Genomic DNA, 20881 nt, shown 5'->3' on the forward strand with positions numbered 1-20881 from the left:
CTCTAAGCTACGGTATCCGTAGTCCATAGTTGCTATTGATTCCGGATAAGCTTTTTAACCACTCGGCTGATAAGAGTTTTGCTCGGCTTATTTCACTAGAACTACCCAAGACAAATCAGTGGCTGCTAGGCAGGTCATCTGAAGTCAGTTCTTGGTGGACACTTAAAGAAAAAAGCATAGAATTATTGCCCTGTTGGAGATCTATTGTGAGTTTTCTGTTACTTACATGACAAAGTAGACCTGAAAAGTAGCAGGTACAAGATAAATAAAATGAAGTGTTTTTCCTATAAAACATAGTTCAGTTGTGGAATTTGTTGCTAAAAATATTGTGAAGATCAAAATTATCAATCTGCTGTAGTAAGGAGTCTGGCAAACTTTTTATGCTAAAACTGTAGCCTTTAAACACAATGAAGTTAATTCATTTAGTTCTGAGATGAGAAAATCCATAAACTGCTGCTTAACAGGGCTACGAAGAATATTTCAGAGGACAGGCTACTCGTATGTGACCTGCTTCTTTTATTATTTCTAAAAGCATCAACCACTGCCCAGTGCTGGAGACAGAGCTTGGCTGGGTAGACCTTCATCTGATGAGATATGCAATAATCCTGGTACTTAGAAGGTTTGCCTGCGAACAAGTCCCTGCACATGCAACCTTTGGCTAGAGCAAGAGCACTTACTGTGGCTTGCGATGTTCTCCTCCTGTACGGGAATGGAAGGAGCCTGTCTTTTTTTATAGAACTCAAGCAAAGTGGTTTTCTGCTTTAAAGAGATTCAGAGGGAAAGATCTTTTATTGTGTTTTCAGTGAATGTGTCTTCAAGAATAGCTGTTATCAAAGCACTGAACGGTGATTCTAACATAAAGAAGGGAGACAAGCGCAAAGGCTTCTGTGTTTCCTTATGTCTATGCAAATGTACAAGGCAGATGGAAGAGAGAATCCAGTAGAGTTATGCCAATAACTGAACCATATCAATACCTAACTGACCAGTGTGTCTTGATCTGCTGTATTCTATCCTTATAAATAGCAGTCTTAGGAAAAAGGCTGAATTTTCACTAAGTCAAGTCAGGGTGGAAGGAATGAAATAGAAAAGACAGAAGATGCTATATACCTTATTAAATGACAATGCCCTATATAGGTTGCAGCTTCACATGAGTTGTGATATAAGTTGTATCGGATTCCTGTATATTATGTGTGTGCTTTATCTGTCAGAGAGAAGCTCAAAGTCCTGTAAAAGGAATATACAGAAGGGAAGGAAAGCTTTACAAAATGCAGTGGTTCAGGTGTGAGGATGCCCACCTGGCAGTGTGTCACAGCCAGAATATGGCTTGAGAAACAAAATATTTTCTCTATAATTAGTAAGACTGGAACATTTTTTAGCATGGCAATAAAGTGTAAAATACGTGGACTACTTATGCGTACTCAGAAGCAGTCAAGCCAGTAACAAAGAAAATCATTCACTGCTATCTCCTTCAACACCATACTGATTTGAGGAAGTATTTCTGGTTTTTTATCTATGGGATATTTTTTTGTTTGTTTGTTTTCCAGGCCCATCTGCTAAATATCCCAAGCTGGAACTGGAAAGAAGGAGATGATGCAATCTGTCTTGCTGAGCTGAAGCTGGGTTTCATAGCCCAGAGCTGCCTGGCACCGGGCCTTTCAACCATGTTAGCCAACCTCTTCTCTATGAGGTCATTCATAAAGGTAATGTCTTGTCTCGTTAGAATGTATTAGTCTGCAATTCAGTTTGTCAGAGAGTTGAGTAGAGAACATGATTCAAATATGAAACAGATAGTAACAGATTTTGTAAGACAAAAACCCCAGTGCACAATTCCCTACAAAATTTCTCTGCTGCAAATTGGGCAAGGAGCCAGGTTCTGTCATGTTATGTTCTTATTTTTCATTCAGCACGCATTTGGCCTTTAAATGTTGGGGTTTTTTTATCATCTTCCATTTCTAGGGAGACCTTTCTGCTGTTTTGTGTTTTGCTTTGTTTTAGACAAACCGCATGTTTATCTATGAGAAAAACCCCTGCTGCTAAAACAAAAAAAAATATGATTTATATGTGTCCCATATAGCAACAAAGTGCCCAGAAAAAAGGACTGATCGTTCTAGTCTTTTAGCATCAAGTGGCTAGTGGAACCTCTGACTGTGAGAGTAAATAAGGAACATGTGTCAGAACTGAAGCCACTGAAGCCTGAACTTCCTACAACATCATTCATATATTTATTTCTCCTCGGTCAAAGAGCTCTTTTGGATTTAGGTGGCAAAGTTTTAACCCAGTTATTCCCAGACTTCTGTAGCAGAAGTTGTAGTTACTGAACCAAGGCCTTGGCTGCAGCGATCAGTGCTTCCTTCCGCGTGCCCTTCCGGGGCACTGATTCCAAACGTAAAGGAGGGTCACTTTCCAATCCCATGAGTGGTATTAATGGGATGGGACACACAGGAGGGCAAGGTATGCCGTGGTCCACTTTAATTCCATTGTGCAGGTAAACAGCAACAAAAACTATCTAAATATCCTTCAATGGGAAAGCCAGGACTGTTCTCATAGGGGTGCACATGTCAGTGCAGGACCGTGAGTCTTCATTTACTTCTTATCAAGTCTTGAAATTCTTTTGTATTCTTTGGAGACAGCAGACTCCTGTGTGTCAAAACTATTCCAGATTATTACATATAGTCAAAAAAATGCCAGTTTTCCATATAGAAACAAGCCTGGGCTCTGCATGTACTTTGCTGTCTGTAGTTAAGATGTTTGCATCTTTATTCATGCTGTGAAAAAAAAAAAAAAAAAGTTTTTTACATGAGTAAAGCCAAACTTAGGAACTGTCTATGACTCATCAGCATATGGTCACTTGGATATGAATCTGTTCTACTTATATCCCAAAAGAAAACTATATGTCTTATGAACTTTGTTGGTCTTGTTGGTGATTTTGGTCTCCCTCACTCTTGCCTGGTGTGGTAACCCAAGACTCTCAGGAGTCTCACACACTTGTAACAGTCATGCTAATGTATCCAAATTACTGAGTCAACCTGTTTCATCAACTTGCTCTAGACATCAGAAGTAGGCATGAAGCTTTTGCTCAGATTCTGATTTCTAAAATCAGAAGGGATTAGTTTTGTCATAAGGAGGTCCAAATATATGGGTATCTTCAGAAGCCCCAGTCTTAATTCAAGTTAATTTAATACTGAATTTAAAATTGCAGTGAGAAAACTGGAGAGATTCAGAAAGTGCTAAAGTGTATGAATGTCTGACTGTGGGGGAACCGTACCAGACACACCCACTGGTATGGCCTGGATTTGTAGTTAAAATATTTAGACAAGTTTAAAACTGCAAATGTAAAGGTAGCATTTTTCCAGAAAATGCATCTAACCACTTATGCCAGTATCTTACCCGCCTTCGATCCTATATTTTCTTGTTCTATAAGATATTCTTATAATAATTTCAGTACAATGACAGATTGGACTATCTTGCTGATGAACTCTTTTAAGCTGAAGGCTCAGCTTTGCAAGGCACTACTGAGATTACATCCGAGTCTTTCTGTATACACAGAATAAACATAAATATAGCAATGCATTTGATTTGGAGGAAGCTATCAGTGTGTGTTCTGCTTTTGTATTTGTGATTATATACAGTTATAAACAGCATAGTGTGCAGGCATACCTTATCTTGTGTTACTTCAACTTTCATCTTCAGATGGCACTGGGAGAAAAAAATGCTGTGATATAGTGCATTGGGAGAATGCAAGACTCAGGCAGTTTTGGTTAAAAAGATCTCTGCCACTTACTGAGAGTGAAGTAAATAGTCTAGGCAAGAAAAATGCATGCTGTCATTTCCAAAGATCTCTGAGTGCATGGAAATCTAAAGCAAAATAAATATGCAATTGCTAAGACATATTTCTTCATGAGAATCCAACTCAATTGGCGACAACAAAAGTTTTGTTTCTTGATTTAGCTGAAAGGATGTTCTTTCTCCAAGCTGTATCCCTCTAAAACCTGTATTTGAAAGAGAAAACTATTAGTGAGTGGTGGCTGTGAATCAACGGTGTATCGTAGGAGAGGAACGGCATTGATTGGAATTGTTTTTAGAGGTCTCTATTGAAAAGAAAGATGTCCATTCCATAGAAGAATTTCCAGCCCTTTTCATTTAGAGCAGCGAATTTAAGTACTGTCAGACCTTCATAAATTCCTTGGGTAAACGTTATTAGTTGAGTCTCCCACAAGTTAGGAGATTGCCAGGAAAATGTAGTGAAACTTCTGTATTTTTTTTTAAAGAAAGCTCAAAATGTGTGTTCGTTCCTCCTCCTTCGTAATGTGATTAGAAAGTGATTTAATGTGCCATAATTGTTTGGTCAATCAAACACAAATGAACATGATTGATGATGACATTGCACACATTTAACTCGTTATATGTTGCTTTACAGCAAAATGATTTGTGTAAACAGTCTGCCCAGTATTAGAGGTAAAACAAACTAAGAAACCTCAAAATATTATATTTGTTCCTAATATTTTCCTTTTGCTTTCAGCGATGTAATCTCATATGGAATCTCTTATGTTCCCTTTGGCACCAAACTGAACAAAAAGGAAATCAGCTCAAAAACATTAGGGTTCTGTAAACACTTAAAGGAAGAAAGACAGATTGCACAACAAACTGTATGTTAAGGAAAAAAACCCCACCAACTTTACACCTGTAAGCTGTGCTTCAATAGTCCAGTCTTTTTATAGCACAGGCTGTTATCGTTGTATTAATAAAGGAATTGAGATTCTTTATTACTTGCATGGTCTCAGAAAAAGATGGAAATACTATACTGTACTGTGATTTCTGTATTGTTTGGATTAGGAAATGTATACCAGAAGTTTACCCATATGAAAAACGTTACAAAATGTAAGTAAATGGAATAAAATGCAGAGGTGGTCAAGTGTTGTCCCTGTATACAACCATGCAAACCAATTTGAGTTAGTATTGTTATATAAATTAATAAAATGTGGAATGTGGTCCTTGAGTGTAACACAAGTCCACAAACAAATTAGTTTTGTCTTTGCTCTATTGGTAAGACAGTACACCTCATTCCAGATATGAAAAATGATCTAGAGCAGTTGCAGTTCTCTCCTAAGTTATTTTGAGAGCAGGAATGTTCTGTGGGCTCTGTTGGCAGCTGTTTCTCACACCTACACGTATGCAATGCCCACTTCTCCCACCACATTCCTTTCTAGTCAAGGCTGAAGGAGAGATGCGATATAGCCACACAGATTTACATCAGTCAGATTTACATCAGTAGGTGCTTACCTACACTGATGGAACACATCTACTGGTTTGCGATTTATTTTGGCCACGTAAGCAGCCTTGGACTGTTTTAAAGTATGAGAGTAGGGTGTGCACAGTGAATTCCTTCAAATGAGGGAGAGCTTTAAAAAGAGGGTGGGGAGCAAATGCAACCTCTCGGTTTATTCTGAGGTTCTTCAGGGGGCTGCATAATAAAGCGATTACCTGATTCTCCCCACAGGATTTAGACCAAATATTAATGTAGCCTGTTACCAAAGGCTTTCTGTCTCAAAAAGGTCTGCCTGAATGTAATATTTTTAATCGCTGAGTCGAGGAATTAAAAACAGTTGTGGTTGAAAATAGTATCAGTCCTTGGGATAAAAGTATGCATGCCTTGTGCTGAAGCCTGCCATGCAGTGCATTTTTCAGGCAATCATTTGAATAGATCAACACCAGTCTGTCTTTTGTATTACGATTCGATAGAAGTACTGCCCGGTTTTGTGAACTTGGAAGTATTAATAGTAGAGCCCATATGCCTTTGAGTTGAAATCCATCAAGGCCAGCATCTAAAGAAGAATTAGTTGTCATAATATTTCAAGAATACTCTCTCTGCTTTGACCTACTACAAGACTCTACATTAGTAGGGACAATGAAAAAGTGCATATATCTGCCATTTAAAATTAGAGCTAATCTTAATTAGCATATTTGATGTTTTATAAAACATACCCTTTTCATACTGCTTTTAAAAAAAAACATTCTTGCATACAGAAAGAACTGCGGGAAGTTGTAAAAATTTTTATATCGCTAAGGATATTTGTTACCTTTGATTTAAGCAGACAATGGAATTGAATAAAGAGGTAGTTGGTAATTTATAATACTTAAGGAAATTCAATTAGAAGACTGTAAATCGAAGAAGTTTCACTCTCTGCTAGGAATGTATGAACTTCTTTCAGCCAATTACTTGCTGTCAGATTTTGATATCCATATCAGAAGCATAATAACTCCTCCAGTTTAGGTGGACTGGAAGGGCATTGTAGATGAGTGTGAGGAAATGTTTTAAATACATTGTTTTCAATGTGCAACTTCAGCCACCAATCAAAAATATTTTGTGTGTGCTTTCTTTTTCTTCTCATCTGTGTTGTTAGAAAAATACCCACGATGGGGTGGTGAAGATAATTGTAAAACTGGGCATCAGGAAGCCCTGGAAGTGTTCTGAGCCTAGAGGGAGGCAGGAGTCCCTCTGTTAGATAGAAGTAGATGAAAACAACTTGGCAAGGGCCCAAGAAAATTTCTCCAGTGAAGATGTTATTTTCTAGGCTTTTTTTCTTTTTTTAAAGATTCCTCTGCGTGGCCTTCTGGGCATCTTTGAAGAGAACATTTTATATGTATCTGAGAAAGGAAATAGGTAACAACTTCCATGTTTTTTACACAACCCTTTATTTAATCTTTTGATACAAAGCTTGTAATTTTAGAAAGACCACTCAGAATTTCTGGACTGCTTGAGCTTAGACAAAACACTGATTAATGGAACAGAATGCTGAACCAAAAAATTAGGCCGCTCAAATAAAGCAAGATCACTTTAATAGAAATAAAGTATTCAAGGGCTGTTCTAGAGAGATAATGAATAGAATTAGCTCATTAATTTGCTGCACTTTTTGTGCGGGTTTTGTTATTCAATTAGATAGATTTGTTTATCAAAGCAAGTACATGTCTAAAATAAAAAATGGATGATCTTTCTCCAAATGTCTGAAATTATTCTCAAAGGCTTTGTAATTTTTTATGCTCTTTCCTTGGTGGTGATGAGCTGAGTCTATTTGATGCTAGGGAGCAGGCTTTAATACCTGCTTTTGTTGTGCTAGAAATGAATTTTTGTTGTGTCAGTTCCTTAACATGCCCACCATCCTCTCCCTGTTTTTCCTTGCAAAATGCAAGAGAAGTTCCGAAGTGACGCTGTAACTCTAGCATTAGTTCTATTTCTTAATACTGAGACTTAGATCTTGACGGAAGAGATTATGTAGCGTTATCGTGTTCAGTTACGCTCAATCTGTTTCATGTGACTATTTCTATCGTTACACTGAGAAGCAAATGCTATGAACAAGATCGATCAGTTGGGGCAACAGAGCCTCTGATAATGACACTGCCGGCGGGGGAGGGCTGGGTGTGTTAAAGGTTTAGTTTTTTTCCTGACAATACTAATGGTTGTGCTTGCAAGATATGCATTGTTTTTTCATATCTCTGTCACCATTTCTCACTAGGAAATGATTGTATTATGTAAGTATATTTCCCAATAACAACATTCTATCTATATACAGATAGAGGGGAGGAGAGGAGCATTATGACTTAAAAAAAGATACAGATGAAAATTAGATTCCTTCTCTTGGGATACGTTATGTCGTTTTTCAGCTATTCTTCATATAGGCTATTGAATCTCTGGGTAATTTGTTTTATGACTATCCAGGAGACAGCATTGTGGTGTAACATATTCGGGGAAAGGTAATCATGCGCTTGCAGTACTAGAGGGGACTTGGAAGAGGCAGATTCAGGTCACTATGGTGGTATGGCACACTCTGTGTCAGGCCCAAAAGTTACCTAAGTTTACCTTTCTTCTTCTAAACTCTTGACTTTTCTTCCTAGCTGTGATTGGAATAACTTAAAGTTTTGTTGCTATTTGTTAAAAATTCCTCTCGAGTTTATCAGGTCTCTGAAGAAAAAAAATTACTTGTTACTGTTTGTACTGACACTGACAGCATCCTGAGATAACTTTTTGCTGTGACTTAGTGTCAAAGTCAAAAGAAAATGCAATGTACTTATTCCTAGTCATTTGTAGTGTGATCACATTTGTAGTGTGATAGTGACTGATTCCTTGTTGCTACATCAACCACTAATTGTGCTGTCTCGTTATCTTTCTAGAATGTTACATTTACTCATGTTGCTGCAGCATCAGCTTGAAGTATGTTAGTTATTTAACTTCAGGGATAAAAATAACAGAACGGCCTGCAATGCCTTCTCCTTAGGATCATGCAGGGATCTTGGAATTTTTATCTTTCGTAAAGACAGATGCTCATTTTCTGTGAGGGAAAGTGTGCAGAAGTGCCGTGTGTCATTGCTTGCTGATATGTTGGTGTGCAGTATTTCATGAGTAAAGGAGATCCAAATTTAAAAAGAGGGAGTAAAACTGTCTTTGATCAGTTATTGTGCCTTCATTCCACAGATAAGTTATATAAGATCTATAGAGGCCTAGGCGTGAGGCTAAATGAAAATGGAAATAACATGCAAGAAATGAGAAGAGGCAAAAGGGAAAAGAATAAATGATAGCAGGACTGAATAATATCAAGATTATTTCATGTTTATTTTTCCTGCACTGAAGCGGTTCACTGCTATTGTGTCTGTGTACTTGGTGTCTCCTGGGGTTCTTGTGTTGTCCCTCTGCAGCTTTTCTGCTGTGTTTTATTCTGTTCTAAGTACCAGCTGGCATTACCTTCTGCTTTAATTACTCTGCCAGCAAAGACACACCCCTTCATTCCAAAGCAGTCTTTGACTGCTTAATTATTTGCAACGTTTGTTACCAAGACAGCATTTTCCAGTAAAAAATAAAGGTTTTATCTGAGGATGGCATGCCCCATCTCTGGAAGTTTTCAAGGCCAGGTCAGATGGAGCTTTGAGCAACCTGGTGTAGTGAAAACTGCCCGTGTCGGGGGGGGTGGAACTAGATGGTCTTTAAGGGGTTGCTTCCAACCCAAACCATTTTTATGATCTGAATTCCGAACTTCTCAAACTGGCAGTTAGCCACAGAGATAACGATGAACAGGAGATCAAACCTGCTGTCACTCTCTGGTATCAAAACTCAACTAGTCCATTTGGCTTCCTGGAACCCACAATATTTAATAAGGATAGATTTATGCTTTCTTCTGGAATGTGTTTGTTCAGCCAACAAGAAAATTTTTCTGTGGTAAAGCTTTGCACTGAAATGAAATCTATTTTCTTTGTCTCAACGGTATTAGTTTGTACTAATGTAGAAAATATGAACACCCAGATTCTGCTGTCAGCAAGTGAAGTAAGATAGACCAGAAATTATTTGCAGTAACAAAATTATCTTTAGAACTGTATAATTGACACTACTGTAGGTTTTCTTTGTTTTTTGAGTTAAAATCAAGGTTGTTTTCATCTTTGTAAGCACAGTAATATATTCAGGTAGGCTAAAATCAAGGTATAAATTTTGCTTACCAGATAAATAACTTTCATGAGTGACTGTTGTGGTAGCCCTGATCAGTGTGTCTTGAACCAAACTCACCCCAAATTCAGCTCTTTGTGCTTCTGTAAAGTTTACATAACATTTAACTATTGTGCCCATTGTTTTCAGGCAAATGACATGTGAAACATCCATTTCATAGGTGTATATGGGACAGATTATTTCATCTGTACATTAACAGTTAATTTTTGGCAACTTTCTCTTAATGTATAGATAAGTGTGGATAAGTAGTGGATAAGTAAGGGTAAGTCCAGAGATGGACTGGATGACACTCAAGGTGTGGTTAAGTATGTTAAAGGAAAATAAACTCACATGATGAAGAATCAGATTTGTTTAGAGATTCAGTTTTGGAGGTCAAATGCAACAGCAGACTTTAAAATGTCATCGCAAAGGCTTAAATTAGTCAAGAACACGATGAGTCCTAAAGATTTATTTTTTTTTCACTTTCAGGATTTCAAGATTAGTACCTTACTTAAATGGATTATGGGAGAAACTGATTATTTTTGTCTGTGGAACTTTCCTTATTAAAACCCAGGGTAACTGCAAGACTCAAGGAAATAGAAAAGAAACATTGAATACTGGAGGTTCTTAATATAATTTTATTTCTAGCAGACCACCAAGCAGTGCCTTTCCAAAAATACTGGGCAGGTGACCACCTCTTTCTTTGAAATCACAGGGAAAATGTCATGGTTCAGGCAGAGATAAAATGCAAAGATCAACTTTAGTCTGTTATTTTCATGATATTATAATAACGTTTTATAGCATCCCAAACACCAGCAATTCTTTAAATTCATTAATCAACATTTCATCGTATACTGACAGAACATATCTTAAGCATTCCAGTCACATTGTGAAGGTTTGTTTAATGCTGACCAGTATCTATGAAGCTTCATCACTGGTTTGTGAATGAGATTGGCTTTTGCCAGTCCTTTCTTGGCCCTTGACTAAGGGTGAGTGCTTAAGTATAGGTCTGATCTGCAATTCCTTCCTGCAAATCAAAACCATCTGCCTAAAGAAAAGAAAGCAAGGGAAGAAAGTAGAAAAGAGAAACACGTAATGTATTTGTATTTTTTTTTTCCAACCCCAGGTGGTGTCAATCTAAGAAAAAGCCATAAAATAAACCATAAGTTACAAACATGTCTTTGCTATCATTACTCTTATTTTTCACCAAGCCTGCACTTTATCTGTTTTCTGTATATAAAGAGTTGCTGATCAGCAACATTTGCAAGCTTCACATAAATAAAAATCTTATAAAAAAATATGGTATGACTTCTCTGTGTGTGGTGGAGAATAACACAATGCAAATCCCTTTTAGCATCCCACATGGTCTCTGAATGGTGAAACAGTTTCTGTGGAAGAAATTTCTCTTGATTGTTTGCAGCCCGCTTGTCAGGGAATGTATGATTTGGAACATCTCCATATTGCAATTTCTTCTTGCAGTTGTGTACTTCTCTAGTACTAACGTAACTGGTTTCTTGGCAGCCTGTCAACAGGAGAAGAACATTTAAAAGAAATAAATTCATTGTAATTTATATTTCACAGGTTTCTTAAAAAAATTCCAGTCCTTTTGAAGAGAGTGTGTAGTTTAACATGGGGAAATGATTGGTGAATCCCAGTTTGATATTCAAGCTGTAAGGTAAAAATGCAAACATATAAAATACAACTCCTGCTCCTAAGCATGTCAGAATCAGTAGAGAAGGTTCGGGTGGTTTAAGTGAGCCGTGGATCAGGCTGTTGCAGGGAAGAGGTGCTTTAAAGTTGTGAAAGAGTTTGAAAAGCTCAGCATTATTATGATTATAGCATGTCAAGACAAGCTGTGTGTGGACGTGGTATGAAAATGCTTCTTGATAAGTTAGACAATTAGCAGAGTTGTAGCTGTTATATATGGCGCTGGGACACAGCACTCCTGACATGTGCTTCTGCGACCGTGGAGGCTCAGCTGTAATTCCCTTTCTGAACTCTTTAACGTGGCTGTTGCTTTATTTCATGGTAATGGATAATATAATCCTGGTTTTGCTCACTGAGCTTAGTATAGACAACAGTACGGCATCCTTCACTTTTTTTGGTACTAGCTATCCATAAAAAGCTGGTTTGATGTGGAGTTGGTCTTGCTGTCCCTTAAAGCTTTTAAAGGTGAATTTTTTTCCTAACATGATTTAGCCAGTTTTTCACAGAATATCCTGTTTAGTGGGAAGACAAGAGGTCCATATGGTTTAAGCATAGAATAAGTGCCTGGGTTGAAGCAGGTGGAGGAGATAACCACATTATGAGCCTAAAAGAGGAGTCTGAAAGAAGAGGTGGAAACGCTGCTGATGGGGGAGTGAGATGAAGGACACTTAGTTAGGCACGCTCATATCGCCATTTGGATGAAGGAGCTGAAGGAAATAGAAAGCAAGATAAACAGGACATTAGCCTAGAGAAGCAGTTCTGTTGATATTGTGGGTGATGTTAGGTCACGATATGGTAGAGAAGAGAAAGAGGCAGAGACTTCTGGAACTGCGAGCAGGGAAGCAGGGATGAAGACAGCTCTCCAAAAGAGCAGAGGGGGAAAGAGGAGGAAAAAAAAAAAAAAAAGTGTGGGAAGATGATCATTGCTGCATTTCTATGGAATTCTTATTTTGTGGGGTATTGTGAGCTTCGTGATTTGCAACTGAAGTAAGAATAGAGAATACATAACTATAATGTAAAGCTTTTAGAAAATATTAAGTGCTCAATAAAAATGGCTAAGAAGGAACAAGAAAAATCTTCTCTAGACTCTTGGGGAATTAATAGGACTCCACAAACTTTTTAGCTTTTTTTAGACAAATTGTGAAATATTTAAGAGAGATAGTCATCCAAGTCCTTCTCAGATGAGTTGGTATTTGGTACTTAAACCTTTTGGGTAGCTTTGCAAATCTCTGCTGATAGTTTTTTTTTTAAAAAAATACTTCCTCATTATGCTCGGTTTTTGGCCTTCATGTCTCATCTCAATACTGTTCCCAATTTCTGCTCTTTAATCTGAAGATCATAGTGGGGTTACCTAAACAGTGGAACTAAGACTTTATTTTTTTGTGAAGAATAAGGTACAGTTTTAGGCATGCACTAAATTACAAGATAAGTATTTCCATAATCTGTAAAATCATATGTCTTATGTAAGAAAATTAAAGTCTCTGATCTCTCAATCTCTTTTTACTTGTTTCCTATTTACTATCTAGTCAGATAGAATCTGGTTAATGAAAATGTGGTAATGTAAAATGTAAAAAAAAAAATAAAAAAATGTCATAGTATGTTTGCTAGTGTGATGTAATTTACGTTTCTTGCTGAATTTTTTATGTACTTTATTATCATACATATAGTTTTGGTGCTGTGTACGGTTCTTGAAAATATGAATTTCTCTCTTCTCACAATTTATATAGCACAATTTGTGAAGAAATATAAAGAGATAATTACATGCAGGAACGTCCCATTGTGGTTTACATTTTTGTTCTATTTTAACACGACCTAATAAGTAGGGAACAAACTGTTTGATGTGAAGCCTTGAGTATTTTAGGCTGCACATTTGTGGCGGTTTCCCTAGTTTGCTTAGGAAGGTTGCACTGGGAACGACAGTCAAATCTCAAACTTTGGATGAGGGCATGAATTACAATATAGAGAACTGGGATTCCAGCAGCGAACAACTTCAGCGTAGGCCATATTTCGTTTCAGCTGGCTTGGTATTTGCTCTTCTGAAGTATAGTGCTATTCCTACTGATGGATACCAAGTAGCTTGATCCAGTTACCTTAATATAGGTGTTTGATACTAATTGAAGACCTCATAGAATGTCTGAGAGATAAGCTTTATAGATATGACGTGGCATCCACGGACCCCAGGGTAGCAGCTGGAAGCTAGGTGACATTGCATGTGCGTCTCAGATATCACTAGAAACTTCTGCTTTGGCAAATGTATTGAGCTTTTGGTGGTAGTCATGTAGCACCTCTGACTTGTTTTTCTTCATACCTTCAACAGTAAAAGATTTCTGAATTTAGCAGTAACGGTTTTCTCCAGTTGTTGTCCTACACACTGATAACTGTTGAAATTGTTTCAGTATATGTTCCTCATACTGCCTTGTTAGTTATAGATGCAGAGAAGGGGAAAAAAAAAAAAAGTTTAAAGGATGAGTTTTGATTGCCGATCAACTTCAAAACAAGGAGAAAATAATGGTTAGAGAAACACAAATAGCAATATAATGCAACCATTTCACTAGAGAATTTTCAGAAAGAGAAAATTGAGAAACTTTTTTCCTCAAGCTCTCTACAACCTTATTTCTCCTCATGCTGAATGTGCTCGCCAAGAATTGGGTGTATTATTTTTACGTAGGATACTTGATTTACTGACTACATGTACTCATTTATTTATTTATTTATTTGACATTCCAGGAAGTCCTGTAAAAATAAGCAATATTAGTTGCTGTAACAGTCTAGTGGCTTATTTGTTAAAATCTGGTTCGTGTTTTAATGGTTGTTTGTAAAATTTAGAGAAAGCTTTTGGTTTCACTTAGAACTCTGCATCTCTGTTTCTGTGTTTCAGATTGAGGAGGATACATGGCAGAAATACTACCTGGAAGGAGTTGCAAATGAAATGTATACAGAATATCTGTCTAGTGCCTTTGTGGGTTTGTCCTTCCCTGCAGTTTGTGAGTAAGTAGAAATACATATTAATGTAGATAAGTATTTTCTTCTCTCAAGTGAAATCTGAGGTTTCTGCAGGAGAGCTTTTCGCTCTGCTACAGGCCTAAAGTTGCTACATCAGATGGGATCCAATAAAATAAACTTTAAAGCAATCACTGCATGGAAGTATGCAAAACATTATAATGCTTGTTTTCAGAAGAGATTTGGAATTAAGTGATTGTAAATGAAAGCATAAATGTTTTTGGTGTTGAACAAATTCATCAGCAATCCATTTAAACTGAATTATTTACTCATCTGTGCTGTCCTATTGTTTCTTCTAACGTTTCCCATTCCTTGAATAGTGGTTGTCAGTGTCACCATCTTGGCTTATGTCCCATTCCAAGGAAACTATCATTAATTGAAACAGATGTAGTGGAGTTGTATAAGCAGTGTGGCATCCAGAGCGCTGTAGAACTGGTTGCAAAACACTTCTAACAAGTGAAATATGTCAGAAAACACATGTCTTTTCTGTAATGAGAAAGGAGTTTTTGAAGCATATAATATATAAGCGTAGTATAAGGCATGCTACAACTTTATTTCTGGAGACTGAAAATCCATATATTTGTCCTAGAATGATTCTGTGAATGAGAGATTTGTATGCACAGGGTTTCTGTGATAAATACTGTGGCCGCAAACGTAGGCAGAGTAGTTTAGCACTGTTGTATTTCCTCTTCTCTTGGCATTGTTCTTGGTTAGAGCCGTGCCAACCAAAAGGTCACAACAAAGGCTGGACAGCTTTTCCTAGGGACTGTTCAGATGCTTAAAAAGAAAAAGACCCTACTCTGGAGAGTTTGATGTCTAACTAGGTAACGTAGAAAAACTTCTGCACACTCCCTTCTTAGAGGAGGAAATAAAGAAGTAAGATCTCTCATGTAAAGGAGAATGATTTTGCTTCAACTCCTTTCACTTCTCCAACCTTTTTTGACTTAAAAAAAGCATAAACATAGGGTTATGGCATAAGAATGAAGGAGAAAGAACTGTTAGACAAATGTTATCAACTTAATAATCTGTCCTTTCCTGGGATGTAGCTATGACAGAGCCCCGTCTTTGATTTGCTAGTAAAATGAAGGGGCTCACAATCTCTTCCTTCTCTCTGTTAACCAGACTGTGACTAGGCTCTTGAGGGACAATTCCTATAATCACAAAACTTTGCCCAGATATCTTGAAACAGAAAATCTCATAATGCATTCTAGAAATATGTATTATGTTCAGAATTGAATGGTAATTTGTGCTGTTTATGCTAACTACAATCATGAAAATTAAATCTCCACGCCAAACCATTGTCAAACATAGCTGAGTTTCCATCCCATTTCTTAGAAACATGTGACTGAGACTGGCTGTGACACAAACCTGACATTCTTTTAACTGTACTGGTAGAGCTGAGATAAAATGATCAATAAAGAAAGGGTGTTTGTTGAGATTTGGAACCATGTCTAAGCTTTGGAGCTCTCCTCAAGCGTTTGGTTATCTGGAGGCGTAATTAACTGTGTTTCCTAGTTTAAATTAAAGCAAAAGTTTTATATCAAAATTTCCAACAGTTTCATCACTCTATTAAATTCAGGTTAATTAAAGCATATTGAAAATTAAAATGTAGTGTTTCATATTAATGAGTTCAGTGCATGGGTGTTTGCATTACTGTAAGAATTGGCTCTTCAATTTGCAGAAGAACCGAAGGACAGCAAAATGTCCGTTGCATTGGTTTGTGAAGGGGAAATAAAATTGGTGGCCAGGCTTAGTGTGATCAACTACCCACAAAGTGTACAGACTTCGAGAACAGGTTTTGTAATTCGGATTTTCAAAATTTGTGCCATCAATGACATTTTAAAACTTCGAAGCTGAATAAAATGTGCTGCTTCCTCAGGTTATTGGCCTTGATTGCCAGTCTAGGAATGTGATTATTTGTAAATAGGCTGCCACACAGTTTGGATAACATAAGTTAAGAGAGTGCAGAAACATCTGCTCTTTCAGTGGGGATGGGATGCTCAGTATTGTTGAAGAATTTCAACCTTTTGATGTCGACACCGGGGTGAAGAATTAGATGGAAGTAGACAATAGTATCAGTCTGCAAGTTTAATTTATAACTGAGTATATGTGTGCATACTGCGTGAACGTGTTCCCACCTAGGTATCTTCAATACCTGAATGTAGTTGCTATTGTTCTGTGCCCTTCAGTGTTGCTGAACCAGGTGTGGATGATGCTGATTGAAAGAGTAAACTAACCAAGCTGTCCCCCAACTTGTGTGGTCTTTTAGTGGGCCATCTAATAGCTATTAATACAAGGCTAACCTTCACCCAGGTTCTAGGCCCACCATTCTCCATCCAAAAAATTTCCTAGTGAGGCTAGCACGTCTATGCATTGACCTAGCAGTGGGAACAGCATATCAGAGTTGTCCACTTAATATATGTTAAAGTGGGCCCATTTGCTGTTGGCTCTACTTTTGAAGTAATTAATTCAATCCAATGTTATAGCCATGTTTTAATAAAAGGCAAAATTATAGAGATGTCATTATCTCTGTATTTGCGTAGCGTATTGTTGCACGGCCTATATTCCTATAGTAGTCGTGAAGGTTTTCTGTATGTTTTTACAACAGACTGTTTGGGGGGCTAATCACAGTTAGAAACTTCACTGTCCTGATGAAAGAGAACTGAATTAGGTGACTGGTGATGCTCAGCACTTAGCTGCGTTCTCTCTCCGCGTCACAACAGATTATTTCTCTTCCAGATGTATTCATAGCAGTGGCACTTCCCACTCCAAGGGCGACCCCGAATAAAGTCAGTATTTCACAGAGCGAGGACAGCATGGGCTACCTGTAACTGTCAAGTTCTTGCTTCTATCTTTGGATCTTTCTCTTCAACTAGGCTTGACTTGTCTCAGAGGGCGAGGTAAATCTTAGGCACTTTTGGACTCCTGTGGCTTATGCTACACATAATATGAACAGTGCAGTTTCTTCCTCTCTGAAGGAGTGGTGCTGGGTCAGGCCATACCTGCTCAATTAAGGGTTTTTCCCTGAACCCAGGATTTTATTCAACGCCGCAGATGTGTCCCATTTTAGACTCAACAAACCTAAGCTCAGCTCAGGTAGCGACCCAGCCACAAGACAGCCTTTGGACTGACATGACTGCAGATGAAGCTTTCAGTCTTCTGACTGTGATTACAATCAGACTCCATCTGATTCTGCCAAAGATTTCTCCTGTATTGTATACTTTCCTCCAAGCACTCTCAGGCTCTCTCCTCTGGGTCCCCCCAGGAAAAGCTTGGCCACTCCACTGCCGCCACCCAGGCGATGATGATGTGCTAGATAGTCCCCTCAGGCACGCCTGGGAGACAGCAAGATCCAACACATGAAAACAGATGTTGTAAGGTCCCACTGTGCTCCCTAATGTCATCTCAGTGGACAACAGCCTTTGTGCAAGTATGAAAATGCTGCTTTGATAGAAAAGTGTCCCTAGGTCAGCACAGAGGCCATACGTCTTCCCACAGTTCTTTAATATGTTTGAAGTATGAAGGCGTATGTTACTGTTACCTATGCTTACGCCATGGTGTTAGATAACCTGGATTTTGCTACCCTGGGTACAAGCAATAAGTAGTGAGTTAGTAAATGTACAAATTCTCATTTATTTATCCAATACTGTTTATATATACCAATTATGTTTCTTCTCCATACCTAAAAAAAAAAAGCTAAAAATACCCACTTCTATAAATCAAGCTTGGTTTTTTTGTGCTTAAAACCTTCAGTAGAGCTCTTATATGAACAGTATCCTTACTGTTCTTCTTTGAACATGATCAGCTTTAATGGGAGCCAGAAAGAACAGTGGAATGACAGTTTTGTTTAGCAGAATAAGAGTACGTAAAAGTAATGAAAGACAAATATTTATGGAACTCCATAGGCAAGCAGGATGTATTCCACACTTCACAGCACTTCCATTGCGTTTCAAATCAGGAACCATCTCGTAGAGCAAGACAATATTTGATGTGGTAAACACAGAGAAAAATCAATGTAGAGTTCTGTATTGACATTTCTTACATTCAGTGTCTTCATAAGACTGACAGGCCATGAATCAAAAGCTATTAAATATTCAGCTCCTGTTCTCACTGCCATCCGCGTAATGGCAGTGGTACCCACTACCGTCGGCAGCAATTTCATTTGCTCACCTGCTCTTGATCTTGTCAGCAGCCACTGACTGGACCTGGTACAAATAATTTGTATGAAGCACTTCTGTGTGTATATACCTGTGTATAGAGTTATATATGTCATTGAGTGGTATATGTCATGTTACCATGAGTGACATAAGTCACTCTACACACACTCTATTATATTATATATATAATGACACACGAACCCACTAGAAAAGAGCCTGATCTTTGTCAAGGTTCACCCATGTTTTCTATATGCTTTTGTATTAAAGTGTACGCTTGGTATTCTCTGCTCCCTCTGGATGTCTACTTTTCCTGCTGCCGTGAATTCCTCATTATCCTAGCAGTGCTCCAGCCTCAGAGGTCTTTTTCCACTGTGCTAGATTTTAAAGAGTGCTTTGACTTTTTTATTGATGAATGCAAACCTTGGCCCACTTCAGTAGTTTTTTTTTTAATATTATTTTAACATGTTAATTGTTTACAACTCGATCTCATAGAATTTAATAGCAAGTTTTTTTCTTTTGGTCTCTGGATGACCCCATAAGATCTTGATCTCCTAAGGAAAAGAAAAAAGGCCTTGTCCATAGCCATACATGAATGATGTTCAAGAAAATTACTACTAAAAGGTTTGTTAAAGGGTTGTTTTAAAAAAAAAAAAAAAAAAGTTAAAGTTTAAAGAAGTTTTAAAAACGTCTAAAAGCTTTCCCTGCCACTTTCCCCGCCCCCCTTCCCCCCGCATCCATTACCCTGTTGGAGACAAGAAGCAAGTCTATAGTAACCTTCTACCAGAAGATAATTTAAAGGCTGGGGGACAAGAGCCTTTTCCATATACTTCCCGTGATGAGCCCTCAGAGCCAAATAGCCTCTTGTCATGATGTGACGAAGTGAAAGAAAAGAGAACAAAACTTGTATATGGTATGCAGGTGCAGCAGGGAAACGGTTACTGAAGTACTAAAGTACGTCGGAAGGGCTGCCATGCCGGCGCTTTAGGCACTCTTTGTATGTAGTTTCATCAGTTTCAAATCTCTCTCCAATACATCTATTGGTTTCTGACTCTGACCAAAGAAATTAAAGAGTATTCTGCAACATTTTAGCAGTGTTTTGCATGCACTGAACCTGGCAATGAGTATTGCTTTGTAGCCAGTGATTCCTAACTTGCAAAATACAAAATTTAATGATGTTTAATTTTATTGCTCAGGTGGGATTAGACTGGAAAGCATACCTTGAATACGTAGGATCTCTCTATCTCTTCACAGCTGAGATTAAAGTTACAATTCTAATCTGAGCTGCCTACTTAACCAAATCTTGTCTGGTAAACTAAACTCCTCGCTGGCATTGTTCAGTTTTCATTAAGTTAATGATTTCATGAATTTTATGGACTTTTATGCTCCACGCCAAAGTAAAATACCTAGCAATCACAGATCTAGAAACTGCGTGATTACAGATACACGTGGTACACCCGTATTTTCTTATTCTTTATTTCCAAGCTGGCCTGTTAGGGTTTCTTCTCCTTTTGCAGAATGCTCAGACTTTTTGCTGTCTTTCTCAGGTGAAAATAATAAGTCAATAGTCACATAAGATAAGCACTATTATAAGTGGAAATAAATGTCATAGTAGTTAAGTACTCTTAATTTTTGAGCAAACATTCCTGTACTGGTAGCAGCAACACCAGTGCCTTCTGTGTTATATATGTGATAGATTTCAGCCAGTGGCTTTGTTTCTTAGCACCTCTAATTTCTGATTCCTCCTCTAACTTCTGTTGTCATCCGCTCTTTTGTAGCATACGTAAGACCCAGCAGTTCTAATGCAAAAGTAGAAGTGTATGTAATGATCTAGTAAGACACCTATAAAATAAATCTCCATATTTCATAAGACACCGAAAACTCTTGCTATGCATTGTACACTTGGTCAGATAACCACTTACATCAGTGATTCCTTTTATTTTTTGTAATGGTTCTGTGAAATTCTAGTATTGGAGTATTTCCTTTTTTTGTTGCAATTTTTTTGCCTAAGCAATACATAAGTATTAAACATCTGGAAGAATCACTTTTGCTAGTTTCCTGTGATTGCAGGTAAGATGAGCCTGACACTAACAAACCTTTAAAAGAGATATTTGAGTTATGATATACATGTATGTGTGTATATATTTATCATTTTAATATATGTTTGTACATATATAGTTTCTTTGTATGTGAACATATAGCATATATAAATAAATATTTACATAAGTAAATATATGAATAATGATAATTTCTATTCCAAAACATACAAAGCTCATTGACTGCACTGGTTTTAAATACTGCTTCTCAGTGAGAGTAAAGTACCTGATATTCTCATCCTTCCAACTCCTAAGGAACACAGCATACTATCAAGCAGCAAAGGAAGCACTACTTGCCAATGTGCATAAAAAAATCATTTGAAAAGAAGACAAAAATAATATATTTAGGAAAGAATTCTGATATTGTAAATTATTCTCTCAGCTTAAGATGATGCTATAAGATTTTTTTATTTTTTTTTAATCAGGAATTCTATTTTCCCCTGTATTTTTCCTTAGGT

General features: G+C 37.5%; 1 protein-coding gene across 26 annotated transcripts in view; it reads left to right on the forward strand.

The window, feature by feature from the left end:
* Nucleotides 1-20881, forward strand: part of KCNMA1 (potassium calcium-activated channel subfamily M alpha 1) — a 505618-nt gene that overhangs the window by 355675 nt on the left and 129062 nt on the right. For all 26 annotated transcript variants that reach the window (XM_056351515.1, XM_056351517.1, XM_056351514.1 and 23 more), the window contains 2 exons: nucleotides 1545-1700; nucleotides 14052-14161. In XM_056351515.1, the coding sequence (XP_056207490.1) occupies nucleotides 1545-1700; nucleotides 14052-14161 (266 nt within the window). The remainder of the gene's footprint in view (nucleotides 1-1544; nucleotides 1701-14051; nucleotides 14162-20881) is intronic.

Source organism: Falco biarmicus, chromosome 9, assembly GCF_023638135.1.
Source record: "Falco biarmicus isolate bFalBia1 chromosome 9, bFalBia1.pri, whole genome shotgun sequence".
Lineage (NCBI taxonomy): Eukaryota > Metazoa > Chordata > Aves > Falconiformes > Falconidae > Falco > Falco biarmicus.